Genomic DNA, 18462 nt, shown 5'->3' on the forward strand with positions numbered 1-18462 from the left:
CCCAAACGTGCAACAACCACTGGGAGGCCTGCAGCAACTGGGGATGCCACAGCCACCATGGGGAGGCCAGCAACTGATGGGGGTGCAACATCCACAGTGGGGAAGCCAGCAACCACCTGGAATGCAGGCTCACTGGGGCTGATGGCACCTCCCCTTAGAGCAACTTTTAATGGAGACCTGGAGAAGCTGATTTTCTTCCTCAACCAGGTCCATTCCCACATGAACTACTGTGCCTATTTCTAACCAGCCGCTATGGTCGACGTGGTTGCATCCAATTTGGAAGGGGAAGCATCCAAGTGGCTGAACAATTTATACAATAAGCAGCTGAGTTGGGGGGTCTCCACCTCTTCCTCCTAGGACTGAGAGTAAGGTTCAAGGATCCATCCATTGCCCTAAAATGGAGGAGGCAGTCCATAAGATAAAACAAGCTGGCAGGCCTGCACTGGAATATGTGTGAGAGTTTCGCAAGATAGCCAGCTGAATAGAGAGGTGGCCCAAGCAATCCCTAGTTCATCACTTCAAGAAGGGAGTGGATGACCACCTCTCCCAGGCTTGTGTCCATTGAGCAGTCCCTAATCAATTGCAAGAATGGTACCAGGTAGCAGTAAGACTGGACGTCCAGCTTGCCCGCTATAAAAAGCCACCACCACAAGAAGCCAGGCCAAGGCCAGATCAACTCAAATGGCAACCACACCCCAAAAGCTTCCAACTGCCGCAACCACTGAAAACCCCAAGCCATCCGCAGGCCCATTGATCAAATGTTTCAGTTGTGGACAACAGGGACATTGAGCAGTGAATTGCCCAGTCCCTTACCCTAAACAGCATAATAGACTGAGACCACTAGCGAGGAAAAACCAGCCCAGCAGCTGGTGAAAGAGAAATCCAACTGGATCACGCAGGAACCCATTGCCCAAGTCACATCACACATGCAGCAGAGTGCCGAGGCTGAAACCGGACCTGCCGTCACTCTGCCCTCCTATGACAGCAATGACGAAGGAGAGAATGCCCCATTGGCGAGTTGACCTGTTCTCACCTTTCTCTTTGCCTGCCAAGCTCATAATTCAGGTAGATCTGAAAGTACTAGTGGACTCAGGATGCTCCCAGTGTGTTATTAGCTTGCCACTTCCCCTGAAAATGAGCATATGTGAGGTTTCAGCAAGCCGATGGCTCCCTAATGGGAGGAACCTTAGTCACGCAATTAACTGAACTCATACGCTTAGAAATAGGTGAGCACTGGGAGTTCATTCATTTCATGGAGGCTCCAAAAATAGCTGCTCTGCTTCAACCAGGCAAGCCACTCATCCCCAGCAAGCACCAGGACCTAGCGGAGGTGTTTAGTGAAAAAGAATGGGACACCCTGTCTCCCCACCAGCCTAATGATTGCTCTATCGAACTGTTACCAGGAGCCTAACTCCCACGACTGAGGATGTATGCCGTGCCCCCTTGAAATGGAGGAAATGCAGCAGTATTTGCCAAGAACCTAACAAGAGGATTTATTGAACAGGCTAAATCTTAGGTGGGAGCTCTGGTATTATTTAAAGAAAAAAAGATGGGTTGCTTCATCTCTGTGTGATCTATAAAGGATTAAACACTGTGAGCATGGGAAAGAAATACCCCCTCCCCCTCCTGAAGGACTTACTAACCTATCTGGCAAAGGGGAGTGTCATCACTAAGTTGGACCTAAGAGAGGCATATTACTGAGTGAGGATAAAGGAGGGAGATGAGTGGAAGACTAACCAAGATGTTTCTGAAACACATCTACAGACTGCATGGCGCACCAAAATGAATAATCTCAGACTGGGAGGTGCACTTTATAGCCATGTTTTGGAGACGTTTTCTTAAGCTAATTGGCTCATCTCAAGGACTATCATTGGCTTTTCACCCATCTACCAATGGGGCAGCTGAATCTGCGAACTCAATGGTGGAGCAGTATCTCTGATGCTATGTGGATTATCAACAGATGAACAGGACTGACCTCCTCCCTTTCGCAGAGGTGGCTTACAATAACTCTGTTCACAGCAGAACCGGCTTCACCTTTCAAAGTGGCCACAGGAAAAGAGTTAAGCCCAATACCTGAATATCCTCAGGGACCCTCCGCTTCCCAAATTCTTGATCAGTGGGTGAGGGGATGGGGAGAAGTCTGGAAAGCCATGAAAACTGCTTTGAAAAAGGCTTCTGTGACATATAAAAAGCAGGCAGATAAAAAAGAGCTCCTCAAAGGACATTCCAAGTGGGGGGAAAGGTTTATTTGTCCACAAAATATTTCCAGCTTAGGTTACCTAGTAAGAAGTTAGGCCCAAAGTACTTAGGACCCTTCCCCATTGTAAAGATCATTAACCTGGTCATGGTGGAATTAAAGCTTTCCAGACTCTTAGGGAAAGTCCACCCTGTGTTCTATTGTAGCCTGCTGAAACCTTTTGAGGATTCCACCTTAAGACCTCCTCCTAAGACGGCACCTGGACCTCTCATAGTAGCAGGACAGACTCACTATGAAGTAAAGTGTATTCTTGATTCTAGATTTTTTAAAGGGAAATTGCAGTACTTAGTGTAATGAAAGGGATATCCGTTGTCTGAAGCCATCTGGGTGAAATCTAGCAATGTAAAAGCTGATAAACAGATAAACTAACAAACCAAGAGGCAACCCCTAACCTATGATTTTGTTTGCATTACAGGATTTGCCATTTTTGTAAGGGGGGGGCAGATGTCAACGCAGCTAACATCGGATGTTCTTGCTTTGACAACAGATGAAAATGCAACCATTTTCTCTATTCTTTTAGAATTAATTGATGCTGGGAGGGGGGATAGGGCGGAGAGTCCAGCTAGTCATAACAATAAATACTCGGCCATGGGAACCCAAGGACATTGGGCCCAGAGCTGATAGAGTTTTGGTGGGCTGGAGAACTGGGGAGGAAGTCCGCGCTTCAAGCTAATTGGGGAATGTGATTTATGACTGTTTATTGGAGGTGGGATTTGTACTGTTACTTTGTATCCAGGGGAGGGGAATTTAATTTTTGGGTTCAATTATGTAGTGCCAATAAAAGATTCTTTAAATTAAACAATGCCTCGAAGTTCTTTTGAAGGGCTTCATCTGTCGGAACCATGATCCCTTTCTCTACATATACTCCAGAGATAAACCTGTAAAAAATTACTGGTTTCATGAGATTTAAAATCAACCCTAACATGCTACTACGTAGGAGGATTATATTAGTGTAATTTAGTGAACTGAATATATGCATCCATCTTATATTTCACGTATCTCCTGTTCTTCAGAAGAGGAGAACCTGATCTGAGATTCTGGAATTATCTCTTCTGAAAAACAAATATATTTAATTATATCTTTACTATACAGCCTTGTTGTTTTTTTAAAAAAAAATAGTGCATGTTTAATGAAATTTTGCAATTATATTTTAATTGTTTTTCATTTTAGCCCTGAAGCCTGGGATGTAAAGGAGGATTCCAACTGTAATGGCATATCTGTGAGTTGAAAATGTTCTTTCTTTCTTCTGATTTATTTATTTATTTTATTTATTTAATAATATTTATATACCGCCCTTCTCCCGAAGGACTCAGGGCGGTGAAAAGGGCAAGAATAAAAATACAAAGTTACAAAAATTAAAAAAGGATTAAATATATGCCCACTAAAAACAGTAAATACAATATTAAAACCCCAATAAAACAACAATAAAAAACCCCACCAATCCCCCATCAGGCCAGGCCGGCTTGTTCAAATAAGAATGTTTTTAGATCGTGACGAAAGGAGCGAAGATCGGGTGCCATCCGGAGCTCAACTGGTAACTGATTCCATAGCTCCGGGGCGCCCACAGAGAAGGATCTCCCCCTGGGGGCCACCAATCGACATTCTCTGATCGGTGGCACCCTGAGGAGGCCCTCTCTGTGGGAACTGTGAGCTTCCCTAATTTTTAATTTAAAAAGCATATTATTATGGCTTTGTCTTGCCACAGAACTAGTTATGTGAAATCTACTCCAAGAAGCATACCACTACTTATATGAGTGATACAATAGCTTGATAATACCCTTTATTTTATTCTAGTGTTCAGCAGCAGCTACCCATAATGTGAGAATTTCATTGAACAAACTCAGTGAATCCTTCCATGCATCAAGGCAACATCTGGTTCTGTACTAGGGAACAGTGGTGTCTTCTTATTCTTATGGGATCCATACCTGCTTCCTGTGGCCTTTCTAGCAACTTTGATTTTAGTTAATTAGTCTTAAGCTTTTGAGTTAAGCAGAGTAAAGAGGATAATGGGTTTTTTTACAAATTAACAGAATAACAGAGAGTTGGACAGGACTTTGGTGCTTGAGCAGGACACCATGTACCATTTCAGATAAATGGTTGTCCATTTCTTCTTAAAATTTTCCAATGATGGAACACCCACAACATCTGAAGGCAAGTCATTCCACTGATTAATTGTTCTAACTGGCAGGAAATTTCTCCTTTCTAGGTCCGATCTTTTCTTGATAAGTTTCTACCCATTGCTTCTTGTCCTGCCTTCAGGTGTTTTGGAGAACAGATTGATCCCCTCTTCTTTGTAGCAGCTCTTAGATATTGGAAGGCTACTATCAAGTCACCTCTAGTCTTTCTCTAGACAATTCTGGCAATTTTTCTTCATATATTTTAGCTTCCACTTCCCTAATCATCTTTGATGCTCTTCTCTGCACTCTTTCCAGAATCTCAACATCTTTTTTATATTGTGGCAACTAAAACTAGATGCAGTATCCCAAATGTTTTACCAAGGCATTATAAAGCAATATTTACACTTTATATGATCTTGATTCTATCCCTCTGTTAATGCAGCCTAGGACTGCATTGGCTTTTTTAGCAGCTGCAGCACACTGCTTCTTGTATTAAATCATTGTCTACTCTAGGACTCGTAGATAGTCATTGCTATTGAGCTATTAATATAACAAATATTGTTCTATAAATGTAACAAATCAGCACTTTCAAAATCTACACACAAATCAGAATGTACTGATATGCTGAAACATAAATTTTTCAGAATTTTGAGTATTTTGCTGACATTTTATTAAAAAATGAAAATATAATGGAAAAAAGCATTGCAATGTTTCTCATAATGCTGAGAAAAGTACATACAAATGCATATACTATATTTGTAGTCTTACACACAAATTAGATATAAGTTCTCATTCAGCTGTTTTGCCAAATTCACAAAAGGAACTGACCACAAGTCAAGATAAATGTGGGAAAGGAGTATCTGGGCAAAAATTACATATGCAGATTCATTTGTGCCACCTTATATAAAGAATGATAAGGTAGACACATCTGTCTTTCTGTCTCTGTCTGTCTGTCTGTCTGTCTCTGTCTCTCTCTCACATACACACATAAACCACACACACACACACATGCACACATAAACAGACACACAGACACAGACACACACACCAGTGGCGTAGCGTGGGTTGTCAGCACCTGGGGCAAGGCAAGTAATTTGCGCCCCCTAACCCGCACCGCACCACACGCCTGGCACCCCCCCTCCACAGTGGGTGGCGACCCGGCGGCTCGGATCGGATTCGCACAGCCAGCACTGCAGTGAGAGAGATTAAGTGAGCCAGGCAGGGGCAGAGAGCTGCGAGTGCGAGCGCGCCCCCCCAGATGTTGCGCCCGGTGCGGCCGGCCCCCCCTGCACCCCCCACGCTACGCCACTGACACACACACACACACACACACACACACACACACACACACACACAGAGCCATAATAAAACAACCATTAATTGGAGATTTCAATTCTTTTTGATCTTGTTGCTAAAACAATTCCTAAAACACTATCTCAGTGAAAATGTAGTATACAGTTTGGATATTCTTTTCAGATACACTAATTTTTCCTTCTCTCTCAGGGTGTTGATTCAAAAGATGGTATTCCTTATGAACAGAAATTCTGCAATGGTAATTCTTTTCATTGAAAAGTTTAAAGTGATGTTAGTTTGTAAACATTTGAATACAGTGGAATAAATTCATTAAAAATACAGGGCTCCTTGAATATATACACAGGTCATGTAAGGTGATGCTTATAAAAACCAATACTAAGAATATAATGAGCTACAAGTATAGTCATTTGTGTCATATAGACTGATTCTTTTCAAAGGTTAAACTCAGAAAAGTATGGTTTTGCCTATAGGAATAGAAGAAAATTATGCATAGCCTTAATTGACTAATGGCTGTACTAATACCCACCCATTCATCTTCTTCCAGAGCAGTTTTGCAAAAATTATTTAAAATGAAATATTAAATAAGTGAAAAAGATTTACCCCTCAAGTTATAAAGCAAATGCTAAATTGCAGAAATATACATACAGAATTTCAATACCTTTTAAACGCAGGCAGCTCACTGAAGTGGAGGAGAAAAACAAAGTTGGTAGCTAATTTGCTGTTCTGGATGGAGGCCAACACGCCTATAACTTGCAGCATTAAGGCAAGGGGAAACCAGATTATCACTTTACCATAAAAACAAAAAGCATAACACAAGAGACTAACTGGGGTAACTCCGGAGTTCTATTTTTTCCAGGCAAGCATGTCTAGGCATCCCAATTTTCTCATTTTCCAGCCATGATAATTCTGCAAGAGTCTAGTTGCTGAAAGTCTAGATCCACTTACCTGTGTTTTACAAGGAAAATTTACCAGGAATATTATTATCTACACCAGAAGTGGAGAACTGGAAGGGCCTTTTAAATTATCAAATCAATTTTCTGCTCAGTTTCAGTTCCTGCTCAGGAATTGAAATTAAAGCCATTCCTGACAGATGGCTTTCAGCATATCCACCACCTGTCCCTGTCAAATTCCTCCTGCCATCATTTCTGAACATTTAATTAGAATCTGCCTGTCTGTAAAATAGGGGACATAATCATTGAAATAAACCTTATTAACGAGATAGTATTTTAGTTACAAAATTCCTTTCTCTAGCATAAGAAGTGGTTGTATTATGGTTTCCAAATTTCAGTATTTAGAATATCACACCTGCTCTGATAGTAAGACTTAAATGTCAAGAGTTGTTACAAAAGTTAAGACCTCAGGAATAGCATCTATGATAGAAATGAGACAAATTCTATGAAAAAAGTAGAAATGGCTTGCAACATTTGCTATTCATATAAAGTCACCCCAATGTACATAACAATATATAAATGAGGTACAATAAGAAGCAACAATATGCAAAAGGGAGAAATACACATAGACAGTGAAGGAATTTGAGCTTTCTAGAGGCCTAAATTATATAATCTCTCTAACACATGGTAATCACAAAATGATCTTATGAATGTTTAAACAAGCTCTAACACAGGTTAAACTGGAGCTCCATGGAGGTCTTTTTTGGCTAACAGAGTTTAGTAATGATAGTTAAGAATAGATAGTCAGAGCTATTTTTCTAATATTTGAAAGCCATACTCTTTACTTATTTATTTCATTAATTTACAGCTAGCATTTTTGAGAAGCTTGTGACTTTGTTCCAATGGATCACAGCAAATTCTCAGTTTCATTGCTTAAAATTTAATCAGTTCATTACAAATAGTAAAATTACTTCACATTAAAGTACCTTGCTTAGCCTGAAGAGAGACTTTGGTCTCAATTAGCCTGCACTTTCTTATAAAATAAATGGCTGCACTCCATTTATTCTAAATCCTTCGGACCATAAAGTTGAAGTTTGGAAAAGAGCATAAATGGTCATTTGATTACTTTTTTTTTTTGCTCTTTGGGCATTAAACTCTTGCATGGATTGTGCATTTCTCAATATATAACTTACTACATGAGAAAATCTAATGAGAATTTTAAGATTATTAATCAAATATTTTACCTTAGGCACAGAATCCAAGGGTATAATTATGCTGGGAGACTCTGCTGGAGCTCGAGCACATATCCCCCCAGAATGGATAACTGCGTCACAGATATCACCGGTATGTCAGCATCACAGTTGGGAATGCTGTAGCACTGGTTGACTTTAACAATGTACTTCTGTGTTACAAAGGGATGGCAGATGACAAGAGATGTAAAAATGTCAGCTGATATTTAACTTTCTGCAGCTTTCAATAGAAATTGCCACCAATGTAATAATGCATGATTATAGTGCAATGAGAGATATGTAAATTCATGAGCAAACCCAGAAAACTCTTTATTTAAAAAGGGAAGAATATAGATAAGCCATTACTGCTATAGATGTGAATAGTAATTTCTCATTTTCTGTTTTTTTTTACATAAAGTGATGTATAAGTATTGCTTATGCGATATTTATCATTAAGATAAAATTAAAAGCTTCCTTCAGTCAAATTTCATCTCAAAGGCATGAACGTGCCCATGTCTCTCTCTCTTTCTTTTTTTTTTTTGAAACAGAGAAGTTTGCCACTGCATTCTCCAGAGTGGCCTTTTTAATTTGCCTAGTCTAGCTTGATTTGATTAATTATGTGCCATCAAATCAATGTTGATTTTAGCAACCAGATAGATATTCTCCAGGATGACCTGTTCCCAAACCCTTTAGGTCTTCCACTGGTGCACCCATCACCGCTGCAATTGAAACCATTTGCTTTGATATTGTTTGTCTTCTTTTCATTCCTTCTACCTTTTCCAGCATTATAGACTTCTCCAGAAAGCTAGATCTTTGTAAAATATGTCCAAATATGATATTTTGAACTTGGTCATTTATGCCTTGAGTGAGAATGCTGAGTTGAGTTTGTATTGCACGGGTGTCAAACTTGTGACGTCATGTGATGTGTTGCGACGTATTGTGACTTTTTCCCCAATGCCAGCAATGGGGTGGACATGGTTTTAGTATGACACATCCAGTCTGTGGGCTAGCAGTTTGACACCCCAATATGTATTGCCTATCCATGTAATTTCCTTGATAAAATACAGGTGCAATTTATCATTGCCTTTATAATGTAGTGGGTTCTGGACCACATGGAAGACAGCAGGCAGATGAGTACAGCAACAGCTCTTTATTGTGGGTAGGACTGTACTGAACAAAGGGGGTTACCTGTACCCCTTATATACCCTGCCAGGTACGCTCCCGGCCAATCCCTTCATCTGAATCTCCCGCCGAAAGCTAACCAGCCAATCCGGTAACGGTACAACGCCACCTGGTGGTATTTGCTGAGCTGCTGCTTAAACCCCATACATAACACCCCTTCCCCCTTAAAGAACAAACAATATACAAACATCATGCACCATAATTTCCAGCAGTTACAATGGTTAATGGCAAACCACGACTTGACTCTAGGCCCTGTCCCCCCCCCAAGATTGTACATAGTCTGCGAGATAGGCAGGTGGCCTGTGAGCCCTGAATGACCATCTCAGCATTTGCCATTCATCCGGGACAGCACAGTCAGTGGTTGAGTTCTGGCTTAGTGTTCCTGGTTGACCCATTCTAGGGTCAGCCCTAGCACACACGCTGTCGTGCTGGTCCTGGGCCTGTTGTTGTATGAACCTACTCTCCTCCAGTCCTGTTGTTGTTGGTTGTTGGGGTTGATCAATCTGTGACACTTCAGGAAACCGCTTCCTGATTTGGTCTATGTGTCATCTGATCTGACAGTCCCCCTCCACCCCTACAACATAGGACAAGGGCCCAGTTCTGTCAACCACCACCCCCGGAATCCATGGATGTCCCGGCACATAGTTCCTTGCCCAAACCAGGTCATTGGTGTGAAATTCTCTAGAGAGCTTGGGTTGGTCAGTCTCCGCAGCCACTCTCTCGGGGTGTAGCCTGTCCAATTTGGTGATGAGGCGCCTGCCCCAACGAAGTTCCTCTGGACTCTTCCCCGTGGCTGTGCAAGGTGTGGTGTGTTGTGCTAACAGGAATTGTGCCAACCTTTGATGCCAGTCGCCACTGATGATGCGCCTCAATGCGTCCTTGGTCATTCGTACCATGCGTTCTGCTAATCCGTTGGTCGATGGGTGGAAGGGCGCAGCTGTGACATGCCTAATCAAGTTGACCTTGGTGAATGTCTGGAATTCAGCAGAGGTGAATTGAGGCTCGTTGTCTGAAACCAATACGCCAGGGAGACCATGTGTGGCAAAGAGCCCCCTGAGCACTTGGATAGTTTTGGCCGAGGTCATGCTATTGACTGGTGTCACCTCTAGCCATTTGGAATGGCTGTCTACCACCACTAGGAACAGCTGTCTTTGGAAAGGACCAGCGTAATCAATGTGGACTCTGGACCATGGGGTGTGCGTGGCCTCCCATTTGTGTACAGGTGCATGTGGCATTTCCGGTCTGGACCTTTGGCAGTCATAGCAACTATTAACCTGTTCCTCTATGGCCTTATCTAGACCTGGCCACCACAGGTAGCTTCTAGCTAATGCTTTCATCCGGACTATTCCCGGGTGTCCTTCGTGTAGTGACTTAATGACTTTGTTCCTCAGTGTCTCGGGAATAATGACCCTACTCCCCCACAAAAGGCATCCTTTGTGGACAGATAACTCATGCCTCCTATTGATGTAGGCCTTGAATTCCGGGCCTGGACTCTTTTCTTGCCACCCCGTGACTACCCAAGACTGAATTCTGGTTAGGATTCTGTCTGTAGTTGTTTCAGCGGCTATGTCTTTTGCCTATAAGGGACACTCGGGTAAATCCTGGATGGTCAGTATTTGGGCTGCAAATGCCGGATCAGGTTGTGAATTTGCTAGGGGCAACCTACTTAACCCGTATGCGTGGCCCATATCTTTACCTGGTTTGTGAACCAGTTTGTAAGTGTATGCAGATAGGAATATGGACCACCTGAGCATCCTCAGCGACAGATGTCGTGGACCTTGGTCCAGTTCCATGCACCTTGCTTGTCTAGGAGCCTGTGCAGAGGCTCAGCTATGGCTGCTTTGTGTGGGAGGAATGAATGGTAGAAATTCAGGAGCCCCAGGAATACTTGCAGTTCGCCCTTGTTTGTGGGGGTAGGGGCCATTTTGATTGCCTTTACCTTGGATTCTGCAGGGTGGATTCCTTTGGCACCAATCCTGAACCCTAGGAATTCTGTGGATGCCACCCCAATGCTACACTTGTCTTTTTTGAGTTTGAGCCCTGCAGAGCGGAACCTGCTTAAAACAGCCTGCAGTCTCTCAGCCAGTACCTCTTCAGTATTCCCAGTGATGAGGACATCGTCAAAGTAAGGGCAGACTCCCAGAATGCCCTTCAGGGTCTTCTCCATCACCTCCTGAAAAATCCCTGGAGCTACAGAGACACCGAACTGCAAACGGTTAACTCTGAAAGCTCCTCTATGCATTACTAGGGTTTGAGCATCTGCCATCTCCCTGGTAACCGGGAGCTGCTGGTACGCCTGTGCGAGATCCAGCTTTGCAAAGATGGTGCCACCCTGGAGAGAGGCAAGAACGTGGCTGACCGTCGGAACCGGGTAAGCGTGCAGATTAAGGGCCCAGTTCACCGAGCACTTATAGTCAGCACAGATTCTCACCTCCCCGTTAGCCTTTAGTGGAGTAACTATAGGAGTCTCCCATTCTCCCCCTTCTACTGGCTCTAACACTCTTGCTCCACTAGCCTATCTAATTCGTTCTCAATTTTGTGTTTGAGAGCGAAGGGGACACTCCGGGGTTTAATTCTAACAGGCATGATGTTGGGGTTCAGTTTGAATTTAATGGGTGGCCCAGTGTACCTTCCTAACTTGCCATCGAATACGTCTGCAATGTTTTGCAGATGGATTTGAGGGTCTTGGCCTGGGTGCTATGGATCCCTGAAATCCCTATGCCCAGAGCCCCAAACCAGTCCAGCCCCACTAGGCTAGTCCTCCAGCCACCGACTACTAGGACATCCAAGTGCCCACGGAACTCCCTGAACCCCATGGACAGGATGGCTTCCCCCTTAATTTTAACGGGTGCATTTTGAAAATCAGTTAGTTTTAGATTGGTAGGTCTTAATTGTGCCCACCACTTGCTCCGGCTGTACACTAGTTTAAAAGTCTCGTAAGAAATTATAGAGACGGCGGACCCGGAGTCAAGCTCCATCTTGCAAGGCATGCCTTGCAAAAGGACCTGTAATTTAATTTTGGAGGTGAGCAGCCAATGGACCCCAGTGTGGGATACGGCTCTCAGACTCATGAAAGAATTGGAGGTGGTGACTTGGGGTTTCCCGGTACCTTTCGGCGACTCATCCTCGTCCCGGGAATGACTCCGACAGACCACTGCGATGTGGCCTGTTTTTCCGCAGACCCGGCACTTAGCCGAGTGGAATCTGCAGGCCACCCTCGCATGGTTTCCTCTGCAGCCGGCACACTTGGGACTGGTCGCTCCGCCTCCAGAGGTAGTTTCGGTGCTGTTCCCTCCACAGCAAGCGGTCTTCAGTGATCTGGTTGACCAGTAGGTATCCTTCAACCTGGCCCAGAGGCGATTCCCAGCGTTCAGGATGGCTGACGTCGAATTTGCGGATCTGACCAAGTTTTGCCATGCTGTGTCCGGTCGTGTGGATGCTGCTTCAGTAGAAGGAAAGCGGAGAAAGATACTCCTTTTCCTCCGTCCCTAGTGACTTCAGCTAGTGATTTCAGCTCTGAGTGAAGCAGCATCCCACCTTCGTCGCCACTATAATGTAGTGGGTTCTGGACTGCATGGAAGACAGCAGGCAGATGAGTACAGCAACAGCTCTTTATTGTGGGTAGGACTGTACTGAACAAAGGGGGTTACCTGTACCCCTTATATACCTTGCCAGGTACACTCCCGGCCAATCCCTTCATCTGAATCTCCCGCTGAAAGCTAACCAGCCAATCTGGTAACAGTACAGTGCCATCTGGTGGTATTTGCTGAGCTGCTGCTTAAACCCCATACATAACAGCCTTCTCCTTACAGAATAAAACAATTCTTTTGCTACTGAACATTTGCCCCCAGCATCTTCCTTTATTACTGATGCTCAATGAAATTGTTTTAATGATTGTAGGGCAATAAGAATAATGAATGAGAAAAAAGTTCAGTAAAACTACCATATATTCATAACTTACATAACTATATGCCATGCCTACTACTGAGTTGGTCTGATTTACAGGTTTGCTAGGATTTATTGTAAGACCATCAATAATTTTAACAGAGAGAACGTATCTTCCAAAAACAAGGTTTATATTTATTTTCAATTGTCTGCACTGATGGTTTCTACTCATCATTCCACCTAATATATTATACAACATAACATGCCTCTAGATCATAAATGCAACCTAATTTTTCTCAAGAAATAAATCTCAAAGGGTGGGTTCTGCAGTGATATAAATTGCTAAATAAATACATTTGTATTTTGATCTGCAATAATGCTTCTTCTATCATTATTAGTTAAGTCACAGTATTTAATTTGATTAAGACTATTAACTGCATCTAACACTGCATTTAATTTTTTAATACTTTTTGTAGTGTCTGGTAATAACAAAATTAATTACTAATTTATGATGTATGAAAATGAAACCAGTATGATTTTTTTCACCTTCTTTATAGAAAACGTATTCCAACATTCTTGAGGTAATTAGCAACGAAATTGACTGGCCTCAATTTTCAACAGTCACTGGATTTCTCAATTCCACAGTTGGGTAAGATAATAGCAGCTAAAATCTTTAGGATGCTTGAATGTTGAAAAGAGTTCAGTGTAGTAATGGACATCTGAATTAAAACATCTGAATGTGTTTTTTTAAAAAAATAGGATTGTAATCCAATATTTCTGCTAGTTAAAGATGGTTAGGAATTTTCTTTGAACCACAAATTCAATGTCACAGTCTCTCAGCCCTACGAAGCAGGCAATGGCAAGCCATTTCTGAAAAACCTTGACAAAAAAACCTGCAGGGACTTGTCCATGCAGTCAGCAGGAATCAAAAACTGACTTGAGGGCACACCCACACCAAATGTTGCAATGCAGTTGGCTCAAGGACTAAGCCAAAATAAATGAAATGTGCACTTTAGAATGAAATAGGTTTACAGTATAGGGTATACTTTCAAAACAAATTGTAGAAATCTATCTTTTCAAAGAAATTGATTAAAATATGCATTTAGTTCTGTTTTGCACAGTTTGTTTTTATTCCAACTTGATACAGGAAAGGGACCGAACAGATTAATGAATGAACTGTCTTGCATTTGAAATATATTAAATGCGATTGTAATTTATTGTATTTTACTCTGGAACAAGTTAAGGTAATCAAGTATACAAAGTCAAATTTATCTATTAATGTAATATTTTGCATACCAGACTTGTTCTTTTTTCCCCTATAAGTGTTATATTTTCACTCTCATTTCTTTTAATTCTTTTTTATTCCTCACGGTCCATTTTTCTAAAATCCAATCATGACACTGCCAAGAAAAATCTGCCTCATATCCAGAATCTGTTCTCAACTTTGTATTCTTCCTCAGCATTCTCAGTCTTTCAAATCTAGATTTAATGAATCAAATAAAATATGCTTTTAAATTTAATTCCCTTCTTTGCCATGTTTGCATATATGTATGTATCTGTATGTATATGTGTGTGTGTATAGAAAAACCACGTTTAAAATAAATTGATGTTTCCCATCTATATTATATATACTGTACTCTCTTGTTTTGTTACTACCTATCCATTCATGCTATGTAAGAGAATATTTTTTTGCCCTGGATCTTAATCATTCAGAAGATCATACAATTTTCATCCCAATGTATTCCTAGTTTTTTCATTATTTTGCATTTGCATTATCTTTCATTATGTAATATTCTTTGAGCATAACATTACAACAATCACCAACCTAAGAATTTTCAGTTTTATGTCAACTCAGACTTTAATTATAATTAAACCTATATCTTAACTTTTATATACATATTTATCATTTCTGTTTCACAAGTTCAAATTTTTCAATAAGAGAAGGGAAGAGTTGCCAGTCTTAATTGTACCCAAGCCACATGCCTTTCTGCTAATAGTAAGGACAATACTTATTCTTTCTGTCTACATATTTTGATCAGTAAGTACAACTAAAGTCTACTTTTATTACCAGCATACTCCCACTATTAAGTGCAAACTAGGATCTCCAAAGACTACCTTGCAAGCCAATTCACTAACGCTCATAAGAAGTACATGCAGTATATTGGCACACTGATGATACACAAATAGTAACATATTTTAGTACCTTCTTTAAAGAAATACTTGGTTGAAAGAATTGGTGTTTTAAAAATGTAATATACTGCTTGCTTTACTTTATGTAGCATATAGTTGACTGCTTTCTAAAAGCTGAAGCTGTCAAATGTAAGTAGCTATTTATAGGAAATCCATCCTAATTAATAATGCATTTTTATGGACTGAACAATGTTACTGTCATCTTGACTATAATGCACAGTAGCAGCTGCTTTTGTTTGTCTGGTCCCTCCCATTTGCTTGGAGATAAAGTCTCAAGTCAGTCTGTCAATTAAACAAAGCCAGTGATTCAAGTCTGCTCTTTTTTCCTGCTCCTTTCATCTTTTCTTTAGGTTTTAAGTTACCAGAGCTCCTAAAATTCAGAGTATAAAATAATTTATAATGCCACTTGGAATGCATCAAATTCAAACTATTATATGTCATATTTATAATCATTGCAATAGACATATCCTTATAATCATTGTTACTGATTTATAACTACTTATGTTACTCATCTTTCTTAGAAGCTACCAGATTTAATTTTGTCAATGAACTTTGAACCAAAATACAAAATATACATAAAGTGTTTGGACTTTTTGTGTGTGCAGGCATGTAGGCTAATTTCCTAGATGTATATTCTGCATGCTTCCAGAAGCTCATATTGGTTACCTGGAAATCTATGAGATGTATTGCAATTCTTCCAGAAATCAAAGAAAGGGAAAATAATATTAATATGCAAAAGAAGGTTTATGTCCTGACACAACCTGTTCCTTAGTTATATAGTATCAGTTCACTAATCACCGTTTTGATTTTCTTTTTCAGAGGATGGACAGAGTCACTCTACAGCCTATTACGGAGAAGAAATCGCTGCAATCATAAAGATTACCAGAATATTTCTAAAAATGGTATCTTCTCATCCATCATTTTCACTGGTGCTTATAGCCATGCTCCATAAATAGAAGCCGGAACACTGCAGAACTGAACTGTTATTCTAAATTTAGACAGAGCAGCAGGTTATAAAATTTGAGCTTCAGTTTCATAAAAGCATAGCTCAGGGGATACAGCATGTTTTCTATGAAGGTTCAAGGTTCGTATTCTGCCATATTTAGCTTCACCCCTGAGTGCAGGATTTGCACTGTAAATAATCGTGTACAAAGATTTCCTGTGAAATCCAAAAGACAAAATCTAAAGATCTAAAGACAGATTACCTTGAGCTTTTGATTCTGCACTATATTTCCTTTACATATTACTGATGCAGAGACTCTCTCTCAATCTTTTGTCCCTTACTTCATAATTTCTCATCTACTCTTTTTTCACATTCTATGATGAAATGTTCCACTTTGAACCTGAGCAACTCGTATTCTCTTGTAATTATAATGAGGGCTTTGGTCGATTGAACATTATGAAGACAGGCAATTCATGACAGAGTGCCATTAGTAAAGGGGAAATGTTATTTTAATCTTGCTTGTATAAAGAATCATACTTCACTTGAATACAATTAGGGGAACCTGGAGCCTCTTCAGTTTGCATCATTAAATTTTATATTTATAACTTTCATGAGCAAAGGGTTCATTGAGCGATAAGTTAAGGGCAATTCACTATCTAACTATTCTTGCACAAAAGTGCAAGATTTGAATTCCTTTGAAACTATATTTCCAATTCTTGTTCACAGTGTTGCTACAAAAACTTTCATATATTAGATTTATTATATTGAAGATCCATTTCTTTTTGGCTTTGACAAATGATACCTTATTATTGCATTTAAATGAAATTCAGGAGGAAAACTATACCTTTAGCTGGACTTGGAGGCCTTCCCATGTAAAACAGAATAATTATAGCCCATTTAGCACTCTCATAGAGTAATAATTTTACCAGAATGCAATGTAGCATCCTGTCAGTCAATTTCTAAACTGGGAATTCACCCACTTGATTCACCCAGATCTTTTCATCTTCCTTTGCTGCTTTCTAAAATCAGCAGGTTTTAGATAGCCAGAGCAGCAGTTGTGGAAGAAATCATTATAACTAATGGAAAAATGAATGGGATGCCATGGGTACTCCATCCTCTGGCTTAGTATTAGATAAAGCTTCATGAAAGGATCTCTAAAACATTAATCTAGCTTTCTTTGATCTTGATTCTTTTCAGATGTATGAATTTCAACTTTCAGTTTGTAACAATAACTATTCTGGTTGTGGAACTTTGGAAATTGAGATTCACACTTCGGAAGATGCCTAGTTTTTGAAGGCTGCATTAATAATGTGAGATCATTCAAGCTGAGATGTTGGGAACCCTAGACTTGTAGTCTACATACATATCCCAGAAGTTAGAAATCTTAAAACCTTCTCCTTATTTTATTTACCAAATCATGGAAAGTAAATTTTAGTCTGCCACACCACACCAGATGGATAATATTACTCTCAAATTGTTTAGTTAAGAATGTGGCAATTTTTTGCCCCAAAACTAAACTGCTATTATAATAGTTCAGAAAATTAGAGTATGTACTTTGAAATGTAGGATTCCATACTACCTCCCAACTCAGCTGTTACATTTCTACTGTAACTTTTCTACATTTTAGATTTAAAATATGCAGATATACCCTCATCATAGGATATGTTGACCCTAAGCCATAAAACAAAAAGAAATTCCATTTAAATTAAGTAAGGTTGAATTATCACTTTTATTTATGACAACTTAAATTTTGTACTTAATATAACAATAGATAGTTAATTCAGCTGCCTTATATTTTCTTGTATCCAATTACTTTGGTTATTTAGGTGTCTCTTCAGCTGCCTTATATTTTCTTGTATCCAATTACTTTGGTTATTTAGGTGCCTCTTCAAGAAATGTCCTACATCTTGTGCAAAGGTACGTAGTAAATAAGGTCTAAGTATAGAAGAGCTACACTACTTCTTTTCTACGTGCTTATGTAAACTGTGACCGGAATTTCTTAATTGTGATCTAGATTTTATATTTACATTTATTTCTATAAATACCTATAGTACTTTTCATCAATAGATTGGAATATATTGGCTGTCACAATATGTATAAGTATGGGATGCATGTGTGTGATTATTCATGGTATATATAGATTTGTTAAGTTATACTTTTAATTTATTTTTCATTTCTAGCTTGGCAAGGAATCAACAATTTGACAAACCAGCCATAGTTATTTTTGCAATGATTGGGAATGATGTCTGCAATGGGTAAGATTAAACATAAAATTAACAAAGAATGTATCCATACTAGAGATTTAAATTAAGCTAACAGTCATTCATTCTTTCCAGAGATGTCTGCAATGGGTAGGTTTATTATCATTAACCTATAATTTCAAATTTATTTTTAAACAGTGACAAGAATGAAGTGGTACAATAGCTAATTGTTTAGCATAGATATATTGTACATT

At 40.0% G+C, this 18462-nt stretch overlaps 1 protein-coding gene across 1 annotated transcript in view; it reads left to right on the forward strand.

Moving 5' to 3' along the window:
* AOAH (acyloxyacyl hydrolase) overlaps positions 1-18462 on the forward strand; it is a gene marked incomplete at its 3' end in the record, with an annotated part of 107575 nt that overhangs the window by 63120 nt on the left and 25993 nt on the right. The window contains exons 10-17 of the mRNA XM_081346233.1: positions 3428-3476; positions 5878-5926; positions 7828-7922; positions 11301-11360; positions 13432-13523; positions 15884-15966; positions 17888-17924; positions 18188-18262. Coding sequence (XP_081202359.1) covers positions 3428-3476; positions 5878-5926; positions 7828-7922; positions 11301-11360; positions 13432-13523; positions 15884-15966; positions 17888-17924; positions 18188-18262 — 540 coding nt within the window. The remainder of the gene's footprint in view (positions 1-3427; positions 3477-5877; positions 5927-7827; positions 7923-11300; positions 11361-13431; positions 13524-15883; positions 15967-17887; positions 17925-18187; positions 18263-18462) is intronic.

The sequence above is a fragment of the Vipera berus genome, assembly GCF_964194415.1.
Source record: "Vipera berus genome assembly, chromosome: Z".
NCBI classification, from domain to species: domain Eukaryota; kingdom Metazoa; phylum Chordata; class Lepidosauria; order Squamata; family Viperidae; genus Vipera; species Vipera berus.